At 51.5% G+C, this 16,751-nt stretch overlaps 1 protein-coding gene across 1 annotated transcript in view; it reads right to left on the bottom strand.

Annotated features, from left to right (window-relative positions):
- The window catches only part of TEX264 (testis expressed 264, ER-phagy receptor), a 140,729-nt gene that overhangs the window by 23,036 nt on the left and 100,942 nt on the right, over positions 1 to 16,751 (bottom strand). Inside the window, exon 4 of the mRNA XM_050957886.1 lies at positions 9,561 to 9,726. Coding sequence (XP_050813843.1) covers positions 9,561 to 9,726 — 166 coding nt within the window. The remainder of the gene's footprint in view (positions 1 to 9,560; positions 9,727 to 16,751) is intronic.

Here is a 16,751-nt window from a genome sequence, read left to right as displayed (position 1 = left end):
GCACGGGTACAACAGGGAATCTGCAATGTTTTTAACTCCTAGGCTATCACTGGTTCACCTCCACTAGTGCTAACAATGGAGGGCATAAGCCAGTGCTGAATAGACAAGACAGAGCACAGGTGTTCTTACCAATGTGGGATTGTGGTGATGAAATTCCCACACTCTGTTTACACTAGTGTGTCACTACAGCTACCACCACTAGTGAGTGTAATGACTCGAAAGTGCCAGAGAAGAGGAGGGCTAAGATGCCAGCAGAGAGACTGCCCTGTTACTGCGCTCTGCCAGTGTAGCCAATGCTGCAGGTTCCTTTCCCCTGCAGAGAGGCCAAGGGCTGCATGGTCCAGGGAGACTGAACTTCACTGTCAGAAGCACAGGTGGGCCCTTCATGTCAGGACTGAGGCCTGTCACTGCGGGGAGTTTACACGGTTGCTGCCCAACCTGTACGTGTCCTGGAGATAAACAGAGAGCTTCCCTCGCTGGGGCGCTCAATCTGCCACCTTTTGCCAGCAAGAAATGCTCTCTCCCTCCCGTACAGGCACACTAAAGAGATAACAACAACAATGCCCTGTAGGGGGGTGACCACCCACTCCAGCCTGGAAGGAGTTGGAAAAGCCCTGCAGAGGCCTGGGCTGGGCAAGGTAAAACTCTGGCTGATTAGGGGAAGTGGCTGCAGATGGGGCCACGCCCCAAACTGAGCAACGGGGCCTTATAAGGCGGCCAGGAGAGCCGGAAGGAGGAGTCTCCCTCTGCCTGTAGAGGAAGAAGGGCCTGGCTGCAGGGAGCTAGACACAAAGTATCTGAGTGAAGCAGGGCTGGGGACAGGCTGAGGAGCTGGGGAGCTCTAGCCTGGAAAGCCCCAGGCTGCGGCCTAGCGTTGGGTCAACAGGTACTGGGGGTTGCAGAGGGCAGCCCAGGGGTAGGCCAAGGCAGCAGATCCAAACCCTCCTTCCAAGTGATGAGTAGGCTGATACTGCAGTCTGCCCCAGGGCACAGAGGCTAGACGATGACTGGCAGTAGCCATATACTGAGGCGAGGTGGGGATAGTGTGTGGGGGTTCCCCAGGGAGGGGAGACCCTAAGAGAAAGGGATTACTGCCGGGGCCAGCACCCCAGGTAAAACAGCACCGGGTCCAGGGAGGGACACAGGGGCCAGAGGACAGGTGGATCACCGGCCTGCAGAGAGTGCTCTGGAGCTGGAGCGAGCTAATTCCCGGAAGCTTCCAGCAGGAGGCGCCACAGGGGTGAGTCCACTCATCTACATCCCCCTTTGGCAGCAGATTTGGTGCTGATGGACACTATGAAAGCAATCTACAGGCCAGAACTATCCCGTCATGAAGGGGACGCGGGAGACAGATCATCCTAGGGACTGGGAGTCAGAGATCAAGAGCAGGGATAGAAAAAAGGGGAAAACTCTCCTCATTTTTTTGGCTGTTTCGTTAGGAAGAAAAGGGAGCTTGTTATAAGTCATAAACATGCCAGCATTTGTTATCTGTGCAGAATAAGCAGGCTGAGAAGGAAACGGTCCAACGAGTTCCATCTCGTCCTTCTCTCTGCCGCGGTCCCTACTGGGATGGTAGTAAGATCTACTAGTCTGAGGTCTAATCAACACCCACCTACCGCATAGGGAGAGGCAGGAGCCCCACTATCACCACCTAACTGTAACCACCTCCAGCTGCCATCGCCTCACGCCTACATCGCAGGAATCTCTCCCTCTTTTAAGCGTTCACTGGCCCAGAGAGAGGGGACCGCTGTTGACCAGGCCGAGCAGCCACAGGGGCATGCAACTGCTGGAACATCCAAAGGCCTGTACCATTCTGGGCAGGCGAGGGTTAATAAGTGAAGCACGGCTCCGTGCATCACACTTGGAAGCTGAGAGGATTCACCCAGCTTCAGCGGCCTCCCGCTGTGGCACAAGAACCTAATCCATAATTCTTCCTTTCAGCGAGCTGGCCCTCTCCCCCCAGCCAGGCTCTGAGCCCTATCAAATATTCATCGCATCTCACGCTAAATAATAGATCAATGTAATAACAGGCGAGGCGCAGCTAATCACAGCTTTTCACACCCAGCACAAAAGGCACCAGGAGATGGGCAGGGGCAGGCAGAGCAGCAGGGGTGCCCGCAGCCCAGCCTGTCAGACTGAAATGGTGGCACACGCTATTGGAAATGGCAGTACAGGCCTTGCCCAGGCCCCTCCCCAGCAGGAGCTGCAGCTGCAGCCCGCCTCTAAAGAAGACGTATTGTGACACCGGCAGGGCACCGAGCAGGTTCCTCTGGCACCAGGTGCTGGGTGGAGAGATGCTGGAGAGCTCTCTGGGAAGAGAAAGGGAAGATAAAGGAAGGAATGATCCTGAGGGACCGGGTGGCAGATGTAGTGCCATAGCCAGGGTTGGTGTTCAAACCCTGCCTTAGGAGGAGATTTGGCTCGTTCCAGTTTAACTCCCTGGACACATCACAAAGCCTCCAAGCAATTGAGTTTATTGCCAATCTCTGCTTAAGGGAAGCCAAGGACTGGCACAGCAGTGGGTGCTGCAGGTCAGGACTGGGGAGCAGCAGCAGACAGCATGGGGGAGCCCAGGACTGGAAAAGCAGGGCAGAAGGGGGCAGGTCAGGACTGAAGAACATTGACAGAGCCATGCTGTACCATCATTGCTTCCATCTTAGAAGTTAGTCCCCTGACAGTGGCGACTCCCCACCGGGGGACACCACAGGATGCTCTGGGACGACCTTCATTCTGGCTAGACAGGCAGCAGGTATGACTGTAGAGATGCAGCATCTGAACTTATCAGCAGAGCCTACCAACAAGAATCAGTCTCCAGTCACTCCAGAAAACACAGCCCTCCTTTCACCCACAGCAAGGGGGTACTTTTGTTTGCTTTGACCTTCTGTTCATTCCTGTGGCAACAGGCTCACGTCAGAGAGTGTCCCGCTGAAGGCAAGGCTGGAGTGAGGGCTCTCAGGGCCCATAGCTGGTGCCAAAGCCCTTGAAAATAATTAAGTGCAAAACAAAGCTAATTGTGACTGACACTGGCCCCCTGGAGAGTCATCAGTTTCCTTCGGTCTTTCCAATGTCCTTTATGACTGCAGAGTAGGGAAGGAAACAGTGCTGAACCACATAGGTGCCTGAGCACCCAGCTCCTCCCAGTATGCTCAGCATGTATGCTGAGCGCATCAGTCCTCAGAGAGGAAGGCAGAGTCTTTGCCAGTGTGTAGATAGATTAAATAGACACATCGTGCCCAATCCAGTGAGATCCCAAGCACTCTCCACTGTTACTGACGTCAGTCGGTGTGGAGGGCACTCAGCACCTCGGAGATCGGCTCGATAAGGAGGAAGGATGATAGACAGATAGCTGTGATTTTTTTTTTCCCCAAGGTCACAGGATCACTGCTCAACTTCAAAACCCCAAGCCCTTGCTGCACATCTACAGGTCGCTGGGTTTTGAATGACACTGTTCGCATCAAAAGTCAGTGGGGAAATGGCGGAGCCTTCTGCTGGAAATTCACAAATGAAATCATTAATTCAAACAGACTTGGGAATTTTTAATACAGCTGTTTGTAAAGAGCTAGGAGAACTGCAGACAAAAGGTGCTGTAACAGGGCAGGGTATTATTAAGTATTATTGCTGTTCTGAAATCAAAGTAGGTTTAAAAAAAAAGACACTCTGTGAATTTCCTTTTGCCTAATTCTGAAAGACATGTTTTTTAAACACCCAGAAGGAGGGTTGGAAGGAGGTATGTTAAAATCTTGCTATCTGCTAATTGCTTTGGACAGGATGATCCCATGATCCAGAAGTGACCTGGCCTTAGAATCGCAGATGAATGAGAAGAGGGAAGGGAAGGAGAGGCTGATGAGAAAGGGTCAAATCCTGCTCAGTGCTCATCACCTTCAATTCCCATTTGCCTCACTGGGAGTAGGAGGGGCACAACACCACTCAGACAAGGTTCAGCATCACACAGGATTGGGCCCAATGGAAAGGGCACTGACCATGCTCATCCCGTGGTCAGCTACCACCTGATAGCATACATACAACACAACCAAAGAGAACTAAATCTAAAGCGATATATACACGACAGTTACACTGATTTACACCCACTGAGAATCTGGCCCAAGAAGTGAGGTCCCCTGTGGGGAACAGGCTGCTAGCTGATCCCTTTGACATGGGCCACTCTACAGAGACCTTTACAAAATTGGGCGGATGGAGAGAGCAATCTGATGGGTCAAGTGCTGATCCAACCTGTGTAAGTGAGGAAACAAAGTTGTGGGTCAGAACTGAGCCACTGTGGCCTTCCTCCAACACCCGCATGGCCAGAAAATAGGGAGTAGAAGAAATCAAGAGAAAATGAATAAAGAAACATTGGGAGCTGGTGGGTCATTACATTCCTGACCCCTCCAGGGTGCACGGTTGACCCGGGATGAACTTGCTCTGAACAGCTTGGGGGGGCAGGGGGGACAGGATGGGACATTTTTTTTAAAAAGCACAAAGAAACCTTTCTATTCAACTCACAGGCCAGGCCTGACTTTAACTCAGCTGTGAGAAGAACAGAGAGAGTGCCAGGGATGTCCTACTCCAGGAGTAGGCAACTTATGATATGGTGCCAAAGACAGCGCACAAGCTGATTTTCAGTGGCACTCACACTGCCCGGGGCCTGGCCACTGGTCCGGGGGGCTCTGCATTTTAATTTAATTTTAAATGAAACTTCTTAAACATTTTAAAAACCTTATTTACTTTATATACAACTATAGTTTAGTTCTATATTATAGACATATAGAAAGAGACGTTCTAAAAACATTAAAATGCATTACTGGCACATGAAACCTTAAATTAGAGTGAATAAATGAAGACTCGGCACAGCACTTCTGAAAGGTTGCTGACCCCTGTCCTACTCCCTGGATCTGAATGCAATGTTAATGGCCAGCAGGCAGTGCCACAGGTAGACCTGAGAATTGTCTATTTCGGGTTTATTTCTTTCTAAACGTTCATGCTGCTGATAGGTGTTGTACTGGCAGCTCGGGTCATTCCATCTCCACAACAGGAACAGCACGGTCAATGGCAGTTTTGGCGTCCCCAATAAATGGGTCTCAAGCCACACCTGGGGGGATCCCTTCAAGGAGTGAGCTAGTTGTTCAATCCCCATAGCCCATTCAGTCCTTGGGCTCTCTACTGTGACTGCCAACAAGCAGGCCACACATGCTGGGGATTCATTGTTGTGGTCTCCTGCCCACTAGAAACTGGCCTAAAATCAACAATTCGTTTCATACTGAACAGCCATCAAAGAGGAACTATTTTTGGTCACTGCTTACCAGGACTGGATGCCGAGCAGCAAGCTAGAGATGAAAGTCTCTCCATGCCACTAGCAGTCCTTCCTGAAGAGGTGATTTCTATCCAGATGATACTTGCATGGCCCCATTATTCTAGTAGCTGACTTAAGAGTTTGACTTCAAGGCAGTTACGCTAACACTGGTGAGATGCTGACATCAGAGAGATGCGTGTTGGGGTTATGACCTTGGTGGTAACTCAGCCAACCATCATGCAGTTCGTCTGCTCTTATTCACACACTGAAATCCTACTGGTTAAAATGGTGTCACAGTTGCTTTGGGTTTCTTTGACATTATGAAATCACATGGAACAGGTCTGAAAAGAATTCGGAATGGGTGCGAAAGGGGCGTGGCTATGCAGGGCCCACACAATATAGCACAGCTCCACCCACACTCCCACTATTGTTTATGCTCAAATGATCAACAGTGAAGTAAACAACAGTGACATTTACATTCCAGGCAATTCAAACCTCTCAAGGCCATTGTTTCAGGCTGGCTCTCTGCAGACTTGGGCGGACAGCACTGCATCGCAACTCACACATGGAAAATCCAAACGTCTCATGACATGAAAGCTGCAAAATAACTTCCTCCTCGCCCAGCCACTAGTCAGCAAGTGGAACTTTAACCATCTCTGGGGAACATCCTCTCTCATTCTCATTCTCTCTCTACATAAAGAGATCTCTATTTTTCTATACCTATATAGAAGCTAGATATATATAATATAAATACATATAATACTGACCAAAACCCATGTTAAATTAAAGTCAGGTAGTTCAGAGAGAAGGCGCCGAACACCTTAACTCTGCCCCTTGGGTCTACACATTAGAGTTTTTCTCCACATTTTCTCACCAAGTTAATACAGACTCCAATTTCTGAAACTATAGTGACAAAAATGTACACATGTAACCACAGCAAACAATTAAATGCGCACAAGAATGTGTCTGTTCATAAAAATCTGACTGGTCCAATGCTGTGCATCAGCACCTAAAGTTATAGAAAAGAGTACCAATCCAGTGCAAGAAAACACAGCATTAGTCCAAACAGCATGTTACGTTACAGCGTCATGTGATCAGATCACGGATAAGCCCATTATAAAGCTACAGGAAAGGGGGAAGAGTTGAGAGCACTGTCCTCTGACTGTCCTGATATTGGTATTGCTGAATAAACAAAGATCTCAGAAAACAGCTTCCCCTTTTTGCGTTTATGGTACACGTGATTACGAATGAAAGAAATTCTAAATTAAAGAAGTGCTAAAGAACAATATCATAAGACTGCCCATGTGGAAAAGATGTGCATGTGACATACACATAAAGAGTACGTCACTTTTTAAATGCATATTACATAAGTGTATCTGACCTGAAATGTGCAAAAGGGGCTGCTTTCACAGTATTTCACAAGACAGTATATCATCTAACGTATGTCCCAGATGTAAAATATTTACAGCTTATACAGAGCAATTATGAGTCACATATATTTTGGTTCCACGAACGTGTGAGCACATGAGGTGAGCAACTAGCATTCTGAGGCCATGGCTACACTAGAGAGTTGCAGCGCTGGTGAGGGGGTTACAGCGCTGCAACTTAGGATGTGGCCACACTTGCAAAGCACGGCCAGCGGTGCAACTCCCTGGTTGCAGCGCTGGCTGTACACCTGGTCGAGCCTCGGGTGTAGTGATTCCAGCGCTGGTCAGCAAGTGTGGACCCCACCAGCGCTTTTATTGACCTCCGGGGTATAAGGAGGTATCCCAGAATTCCTGTCCACAACAAACCGGAAGAAAGGGAGAGCTCGGAGTTCAGCCAAACTGCTTATTTAAAAAAACAAACACAGCTCCTGTTTGCTGAGCGAGCGGAGGCAGGCAGGGGAATTACTTTGGAATGTTCACAGCTGTTTGCTTGAAGAGAGAAACAGCACGCTCACATGGCAGAGGGGGAGGGGGAAGTCCATGTTGAGCAGATGCTTATCTGGTCTGACGGCTATTTAGGAGTACATAATTTGCATTTAGTGAATGAGAGAGGGGTGGGGGAAGGGGGTCAGAACTTTTAAAATGATTGAAGGTAGGCACTGTGTGTCTTCCAGTCCTTAGAACTTGCAAGGCAGGGAGCTGAGAACAGTGTTAACTCCAAAAATCCATTCTCTCTGTCTCCTCCACGCTCCCTGTCACATTCCACCCCATCCCCCTCTTTTGAAAAGCACGTTGCAGCCACTTGAATGCTGGGATAGCTGCCCACAATGCACCACTCCCAACAGCGCTGCAAATGCTGCAAATGTGGCCACACTGCAGCGCTGGTAGCTGTCAGTGTGGCCACACTGCAGCGCTGGCCCTACACAGCTGTACGAACACAGCTGTAACTACCAGCGCTGCAGAACTGTAAGTGTAGCCATGGCCTGAGTTATAACAGCAGTAGTGCCACAATAGGAGAGCATAGCCCTGCTGTCACGCCCCTACAGGCATTACAATCACTTCCTTTCTAGATACACAGACTTCATCACATCTCTGGATGCCATTGGATAATTCTAGCACTGGCTCTAGAAAGTTGTTGCTTAAATTACTCGGGATTCCAAACATGACAGATGCACAAGAGCTCAAGACAGAGCTATGTGAGGAGAAAAAGTGACTATAACTAAGTTGCAGTATCCAAATAACACTATCATAAGTAGGGCAGTAGCACCACAATAGTTCAAATTGAGACCAGCTTACTGTTTGACATTGTAAGTTGGACCATGTACTATGCAAGATGTGGCCTATCCCCCAGGGTCAAGTGGGTGACAAGATCAACACTTATTTCAATCTAAGGGATAGGAGGTGACTTGTCTGAAAACAGGAGTAATTGTGTTATAGGCTCTGGGCCCTGCTGGAACTTAATGGATGTTGTTCCTTTAAAGAAACAAGATGCTTCAATTCCAGCTGCTCAGTGAATGGAGGGAGTAAAATCACCAGCCTCCCCCTCCACCATGTCTGCTTTGTCCATTTAGCACAGAAGTGGACAAACTTTTTGGCCCGAGGGCCGCATCGGGGTTGCGAAATGGTATGGAAGGCCGGGTAGGGAAGGCTGTGCCCCCGCCTCCTATCTGCCCCCTCCCCCTTTCCACCCCCTGATTGCTCCCCTCAGAACCCCCGACCCATCCAACACCCCCTGCTCCTTGTCCCCTGACCGCCCTATCCAACCCCTCTGCTCCCTGTCCCAACTGCCTCAACCCCAATCCACACCCACGCTACCTGCCAGCTCCCCCGGGACTCCCACCCCCTATCCAATCCCCCCTGCTCCTTGTCCCCTGACCACCCCCTCCTGGGCAGGGCCGGCTCTAGGTTTTTTGCCGTCCCAAGCAAAACATTTGCCGCCTCAAGCTCTGAGAGCGCAACTGCCCAAGCAAAAAAAGAAAAAAAAAAAGAAGCCAGAATGCCGCCCCTGGAATTGCGCCGCCCCAAGCACGTGCTTGCTTTGTTGGTGCCTAGACCCAGTCCTGCCGCCCCCCAGGACCCCAGCCCCATCCAACCCCCCCTGCTCCCTGCCCCCGACCGCCCCCTTCCAGGACCCCTGTCCCTAACCGCCCCCGGGACCCCACCCCCTATCCAACCCCCCCTCTGTCTCCTGACCGCCCCCTCCCAGGACCCCCTGCCCCTAACTGCCTCCCCGGGATCCCACCCCCTTTTGGAATTTGGCCCTGCAAAAATGGGCGGAGGACTCAGGAGGGCAGCCTCACAGCCGGAGAGAAGTGTTAGTTTCCCCTTCAAAGTGCTGCTTCTCTCCAGTCCGCTGTGCGGCCGCCGAGTGCTCCTCCTGAGTCCTTTGGTCACATTCCCCGCGCTCCCACCACCTACATTGCCCGCCTGCTCCTCTGCCCCCTCAGTGCAGCCCCTCCCCCCAGGTGCACCGGTGCTGAGCTGCCTGAGTGCCTGGCCCTGGGTCCCCCTGTTTGTTGGGTGGCCCGTACCAGGGCACCCTGTGTTCACTGGTAAATCTTCCCCTGAGGCGCGCCACCTGGCCTGAGCCAGCCACGCCACCGGCATGGCGAACTGAGGCTGCGGGGGAGGGGGGACAACACAGGAGGGGCCAGGGCTGGCCGAGAGTTCAGGGGCCCGGCAGGACGGCCCTGCGGGCCAGATGTGGCCCATGGGCCATAGTTTGCCCATTTCTGATATAGCATCACTGCCTCAAAGGGGTCTGGGGACACCTGCATCCCATCTACCCTGGAAAGCACTGACTTCAACAGGAAAGCAAGAGAAACAGGCATGTGCCCTACAGGTACCTGTGATATCTGTCTGTGCATCGTCTGCCTCTGCCACTCTGCTCTTCCGCTCCATCTCTTTCATTTCTGGCACATAGAAGTCCCCTTGGCGTGCCAGGGGGCACACAAAATAGATGCAGTCCCCTTTGTAGATCTCCAGCCTGGGATGGGCGCACAGCTTCCTCTCCTGAAAGAGAGCACAGGCACACGTTAAGCCCTGCATCCCATCACTCTGCAAGCACCATGACATCACAGGCCATCTCTCAATGCGATTCTCTTGACCAGCAGTTCCCAGTCAGTAACTTGTAACACTCAAGTGAGCTGTGACTCTACTTCTAGCCTTGGTCTCAGGCCAAAGTCCAGTCATTTGGACCATGTCCACCTCAGACACCTGGGCCCGAACTGGTGAGATGCTGAAAGGTGCTGACACCCCTCAACTTGGCACTCAGATATCACAAGAGGTGCCTTAGAAATACCATGGATAGCACAGGGTAGAGGAGAGAGAAGATAGTCAAAGGAATAGAGGATGCTCATCTCATAACAGGATTGGGCTCCTGGAGTTACCACTCAACCACTGTGCCCATTTCCACATTCCACATCCAGCATCACAAGAGCATGCAAAGGACTATGGGAGCTATCTGAGGAGGACTTCAGTGAGTAGCTGCACTGGGAGGCAATGGTATGAAAAGAGGCTGAGGATCTCTGCTCCAGACCCATAGAGAGGCCGCAAGGTTCAGAACAGCCTATTCATGGTATAGTGCCCTACCTTGTTCTTCTTGGGGTGGAATGGGGATGCATTCTACTCTGCACTGACAGTGAGTTGCGGCCCTGCATCTGTGCAAACTTAACGCCAGAGCATTTCTGGTTAGATGACAAAATCAATCCTAGTTTTCAGTATGAGTGTTTCAGAACCGACTGATTCCTCAGAGGATAACCATCCAGGGGGGCTAGTTATGGGGCAGGGCCAACCTTCGCTGGCCCAGTGTCCTCAGCTGAGCAAAGGATGCTGCATTTGGGGAGAATGCTGGATTCTCAGAGAATGCTGGGTTGCACAGCAGATCTTTCAAGTCAATCCCCAAATGACATTAGCTAGGATTTCATTAGGAGGCTTTCCCCAGCGCTGCCAGTACACGGGGTTACACCATACCCTGCCAACCTACATCAGCACAGCTTAACACCTGATGAACTGCTACCAGTGTCAATGGAGCCCACCCCATCTACCCCATTCCCACAGTTGCATCTGTCCTATGCCTAGAGGCTGTGTCGTCACCAGGAAAAAAGGTGTATTTGTAACCCATGTTAAGTTAGCACATTATAACTCCAGTGAAGACAAGGCATGTTAGCTAGTCCAGGTAAACCCTTGGGCTTTAACCTGTGTACCCTGTCCTGCCATGAAGCCAATGAAATGGAATCTCTTTGTGACAGCCAGCACCCAAAGGGTTAAAGCAATCTTTAGGAGAAGGGGAAGCCAAAGCAAATCAAACCCTCTTCAACAGGACAAGCTGAAACTTGTGCAGAGGCCTCAAGGACTCAGCTCTATGCCTGGCAGGGAACTGGCCCCCTCTCCCACCAGCCTAGAGATGGGGTCAAATTAAATCCTGGTGTGAACCCCGCTGCATTCAATGGATTTGCCACAGGGATGAACCTGGGCCAGTGTCTGTGTTTCACTCGCAGGGCCCTGGGAAGCAGATGTTCCTCTGCTGTCTGTTACTGAAGCACTTGGTAACTGACACGAGTAAGGGGGCTCCACAGAGGCCCTGCCGAGCCTGAAAGCCCACCCCTCAGCATGGCCGTGAGAGCCTTCAGTTCTTCTTGGAGTAATTCAGATAATCCAGGAAAGACAGTTCAGACAGCTCCTTCCAGAAGTGCGAGGGAAGGGAGTTTGAGGCTACTTCATGGGATTTCAGACAACTCCCCCCCCCCCCCCTTGGCCACAATCCCCCGGTCCCTCCCTCCTCACTAGCCCATTGATGGGCCCAGCTCCGCCTCAGCTGCTGGAAGAGGCGGCTTTCTGAAGCATGCGTTTCTGAACCCGCAGGTGCCAGCTGAGCTGGACTGGGGGCGGAAGGAGGGCGCGAACAGGAGAAGACTCACACTGGTACCACACAGGATCAAACCAGCAAGGCTCAGGGGACTTGGGGGGACGGACTCTGCATTGAAAGAACAGCTGGACGCTCTGACTAACACCCACACTTCGCCCGCCCAGCAGCTGCGTTGTTGACGTCTCCTACAGTTTGCCTGGCAGAGGGGGCTGACTGTTGATGGCAATGCTTTGATTTGGGGGCGGAGACGGCAGGCAGGTTGTTTTTTCTTTTAAAATAACTGGTAACTTTATTTTGGGATGCACAGCACAGGCTCAAACCCATGTCCCCAAATAGCCCGATGCTGAGACAGCCTCTGCCAACTCACTGCAGCACGATCCCTGCTCCACAGCTGCAGGGCCTGGGAAGCAGAAGAGATGAAAGACTCAAGCTGCATTAACAGAACAGCAGGGAAGGGTGACGGTGCTGGAAAGGGGACTTTAAACAGCAAGAGGAGATAAAGGGATGAACAACGCAGGGGATGGGATGCAGAGACTCCTAAAAAAAAGAACAGGAGTACTTGTGGCACCTTAGAGACTAACATTTATTTCAGCATAAGCTTTCGTGGGCTAGAGCTCACTTCTTCGGATGCATAGAATGGACACACAGACAGAAGATATTTATACATACAGAGAACATGAAAAGGTGGAAGTACAAGAGAGTCCTAAGTTACTAGCTTGTATCCACTGTACAGTCTTTATTGACAGCCGTGACCACAGACAGTGTGCAGCAAGTTTGAGGGGTCTCGGTCTAGGCCCTAGCAGACAAGCTTCCACCATCACTAGCTGCCTCAAGAAGTCTCTCTGCTAAGCAAATGTGCCATGGAGAATAAACTCCTCAACAGAACCTCTCTACAGCACTGTCACTGCCTCTCGTGGCTGGATTTTATGCCTTTCTATCTGAAGCAGGGAGGTATCAACTCCCATTTTGCTGATGGGGAAAGCGAGGCATGTGGAGGGTAAGTGACTTGTCCAGGGTCCCACAGGGAGCATGTGGTGGAGCAAGGAACTGAACTCCGCTCTCCCAAGGCCTGCGCTCTGTCCACAAGTCCATCCCTTCTTCTGCTGCTCCGTTAATCCCATGACAATCACAAGCACAAAGCTAACATTTCTGTGTTTGAATGATAGGGATCACAGCGGCACACTAGAAACAGCAGCGAATGGCCCCACTACCTGCTGAAAACCTCTGCCTGGGCTGAAATCCCACACCTCCCAGGAAGGGCAGCTCTGGGCAGCCTCGCCCCCAGCACAGCGTCATTATGAACAAACACCAATGTTAAAAGCCCAGAAGGTTCATGCCAAGAGGGCCACACCTGCATGAGTCTTTAGCCTTCTTGATTCCTGACCCGGAACTGGCTGCTGGGTCTAATAATGAAATGGGGGATACTGTGCAGGGCTCCCCAGCTGATGAACGGGAGGCCGAGCCAGGCTAGCAAAACAGGCGGTCAATAGCAACAGCAGGGCAACCTTTTTTCAAACAATGATTCCTAGAGGAACTGTAGTGAAGCAAGGGACAGCGCATGAAGCCGCTGCACAAACCCAGGTGAATGTTTTTTGCCTGGGTGCCCAACGCAGAGGTCCTCATCGTGCCCCATGACCTGTGCAGCATTTACAACACCACTCCCTACTCACAGCTAGAGCATAAAGGCCACATCTCTGCCACAGACACCTCGCCCCCCAGTATACATGCCCGCACGGGTGCTCAGGGAGCTGGCACGAAGCATGTCCCAGGGCTGGAGGCTCCCCCGCAAATCCCCTTTACAACTCATCCCACACCCTGCAGTGGAACGGTGATACACACTGAATCTTAGCTTTGCGTGTCTAGGGGAGAGGGGCTTCTGGGGAAATGTTTGTTCTTCCCCCACAAGGGGCTTTAGACAGCCTTGGCTGCTGCTATGGGAGCTTTTCCTCCTACAGCTCTGCTGATCCATCTGTCTTGCTGGAGCAACCCCTGCAATTGCAGTCCTGGGAACCCACACGGTTCTGTCCTCAATCTTGACTGCAGCAGCCCCTACTACTCACATGCAGAGCTCCTTATGCCAGTGGATCCTGCCCTGCAATCACTTCTAGTACTGCACAAAAGGAAATGGGAGTGAACAGGGTGTGATATTAGCTCTGCAGGGAAATCTGCCTCAATCTGATTCATAAAACCAAGAGCTGATGAACTTCCCTTGGAGCCTGAGCTAGTGAAATCACAGACCACACCACACAGCAAATGTCAGAAGCCACAGTGCCACTACTGATGGCCACTGACTGCTGCCTTCCCCACTTTCACATGCGGCAGTGGTATGGTGGCAGCAGCCAGGTCCCTGTCACCTCTCACTTAACAGTTTGCGAAAGCTCAACACCCTTCCAGGATGCTCCAAGGAAGCTGCGGTTCAGAGACTGCGTCAAAGCTGTGCTAAAAAACAGGTTGAAGAGCAGGATGCTTGCTATATGAGAGGCGGGTGTTATTCCAATTCTACAGCTAGGGAAACTGAGGCACAGAGGTTACAGACAACATTTTTCAGAAGGCGCTTCGAACACCTAAGGCCTGGTTTGTAGAAGCATGGTACACCCAAGACTCAAGATGAAGTCAGGGGATTCTCTGGGTGCTCAGCACCTCTCAAAAACCAGCCCCCAAATATTTCAGGTTGGGCCTCTGAAAATTAATCCAAAATTCAATGGTCACATCTGGAAATGTTGCTGTTACATTTTTTGTGCCTCAGTTTCCCCATCTGTAAAATGGAGATAATGGAGGAAATCAATTTCTTGTTCCAATCTCGTTTGTCTATTGCAGGAGAGCCGAAACCAGTCCTTCTAGCATAATGTTGCTACCTGCAGAGCAAGCAAGATCTGTCATGATTCAGTGGAGTGTGCCGCTCTAAAGAAATCACATTTCTGACAACGAGACTGGTCCCTTCGAGAGGTGAGAGGGAACACGGACAACGCTCCAATCCATTTGAAGCATCTACAGCTCTTACCTGAAGGCAGGTGACACAGTATCAAACACAGATCAAGGACAGTATTAAATAAAAAAGGTTGGGGTTGTTTTTAAAAGCAGACCAGAGACAGCTCACATCTCTCTCGGTTTTTTAAAATGACAAACCAAACAAGAGCCTTCCTTGCTGTTGTGCCTCTTGGGCCTTTAACTCAGCTGTTACCAGCTCATCAGGAAACCGAAGCTCAATAAGTTATTTTAGGTTATTGCAACAAAGCCCAGAGAATGAATTTTCAAAGCTTTACAGCCTGCAGAAGACGTGTCCAACTGGCACTGCAGCACCAAGAGTGGGCACCAAAACAATGAAATGGGATTTCAAACAGGAGGCACCCAACAAGGAGATGTTCCCAGGGCATCTGCATTGGAGAGTCTATGCTCAGGCTCATCATCTGCCCCCAACACATCTAAAGCCAATGTTCTGCCCCCGCCCCCATGATTTAACATTACCCATCCCAGTATTTATACTATGCCCATCACCAGGATATCAGAATGCTTAACATGTATAAAAATGTATATTATTTCTGCCCTGTCTCCTTGACGAGTCTCACCTAGGAGGCCCAGAGTAGAGTGGGACAAGGGCTGAGGCTTAATAGGCTTTCTTTGAGGTGCAGGGGTGTGGATCTTCAAAGTCACCTGCACGTCCCTAAGGGTGTGCAGGTGAGTGTCTGTATTTTGGGTGAACAGGCCTGCTCAGTCAAAGGGGAGGTCCTGGATTGTGTTCTGGATCTCAGGTGGTATCCCCAACACCTGGAGCCACGCACTATGCCTCATTGTGATGGTCATGGTCTGAGTCGCCGAGACTAATGCTGCCTGGAGGGAGGTTCTGGAGACCATCCTGCCCTCCTCAAGGGGCACATTAAACTCCTTGGGCAGAACAGCTGGGAGTAACTCCTGGAACTTTAACAATGAGCTCCAAGAGTTGAAAGCATAGTGGCTGAGTACCGCTTGCTGGTTGGCCACTCAAAGCTGGAGCCCCCCAGTCGAGTGGACCCTCCGGCCGAAAAGGTCCAGCTTCTTAGCATCCTGTGACTTAGGCGAGGGACCCGGCTGTCCTTGTCACTCGTTGTGATTTGCTACATCGACCACCAGGATCCCTTGTTGGGGATAAGTGAAAAGGTGTTCATACCCTTTCTGTGGCACAAAATAGCGTCTTTCGGCCCCTTTACTGGTGGGTGGTATAGAGGCCGGAGTCTGCCAAAGCACCCTAGTGGTGTTTTGGATTGTTCTAATGAGGGGCAAGGCCGCCCTAGAAGAAACCTCAGGTGCAAGGATGTCCACCATTGGATCAGACTCCTTCATGGCCTGGAGACTGATGTTTAAGGCCACCCTGCTAAGGAGGTCCTGGTGTCCGTTGGTGACCATTGCCGGTAGGGTGGTGGTGGTGCTCGCCACTGCCTCGTCTGATGTGGAGGTGGAGGCCCGTAGGACAGTGTCTTCCTGCCCTTCTGGCTCTTTGGAGGCCAGATCAGGTACCTCGGAGCCTCCCGTGACTGAAGGTGGCTCTAGTGTCACTGATGGCACTGGTTCGGGTGCTGCGCCTAAGCGTGACAGTCCAGAGTCTCTGTCTCAAGCAAGGTCCTCAAGAGCCCTGAGGGTGTGGCAAACCAGCCATGTTGCTGAGGGGCAGGACACAGGGCGCAGATGCCACCGATGCCAGCCTGGAGCCATGACCCTGAGCCTGATGGTAGGCCCAAGGGGTCCATAGGGCCATTGGACTGGGCCCTGCCACCGGGATGGCCAGGCGACCACCAGTGCCAATGATTCCACCAGTCTGTGGTGCTGGGACCGGGAGCAGTAGTGGTTGCGTCTAGAGACAGAGGACTCTGCGTCTAACTTGGACGAGTAGTCTGTGCCAGGGAGTGGTACCAGGGAGATGGTGAGCGGCACCGTAACATCACAGGCTTGCCACGATGATGAACCAGAGGCGTTACTGCCACCAGTGCCGCAAAGGGTGCTGGAGCCCCATGTGTGCCAGGATAGACACTGCAGCTGGTGCCGCCTCCAGTGCTGCTGACAGTGCCTGGGCTTATGGTGCCAGGGCCCACACCTGTGGGGCCAAGGACTACACTGTCATGGCACTGAGGTCCCGTGCTGCCTTGTACGAGTCCGGCATGGAGGGAAGGTCGAGCTCTTCCTCCAAATCCTCCCAAGT

The sequence above is a fragment of the Gopherus flavomarginatus genome, chromosome 6 (genome assembly GCF_025201925.1).
Source record: "Gopherus flavomarginatus isolate rGopFla2 chromosome 6, rGopFla2.mat.asm, whole genome shotgun sequence".
NCBI lineage: Eukaryota > Metazoa > Chordata > Testudines > Testudinidae > Gopherus > Gopherus flavomarginatus.
The sequence above is the reverse complement of the archived record's forward strand: the minus strand, read 5'-3'. Positions and strand labels throughout refer to the sequence as shown.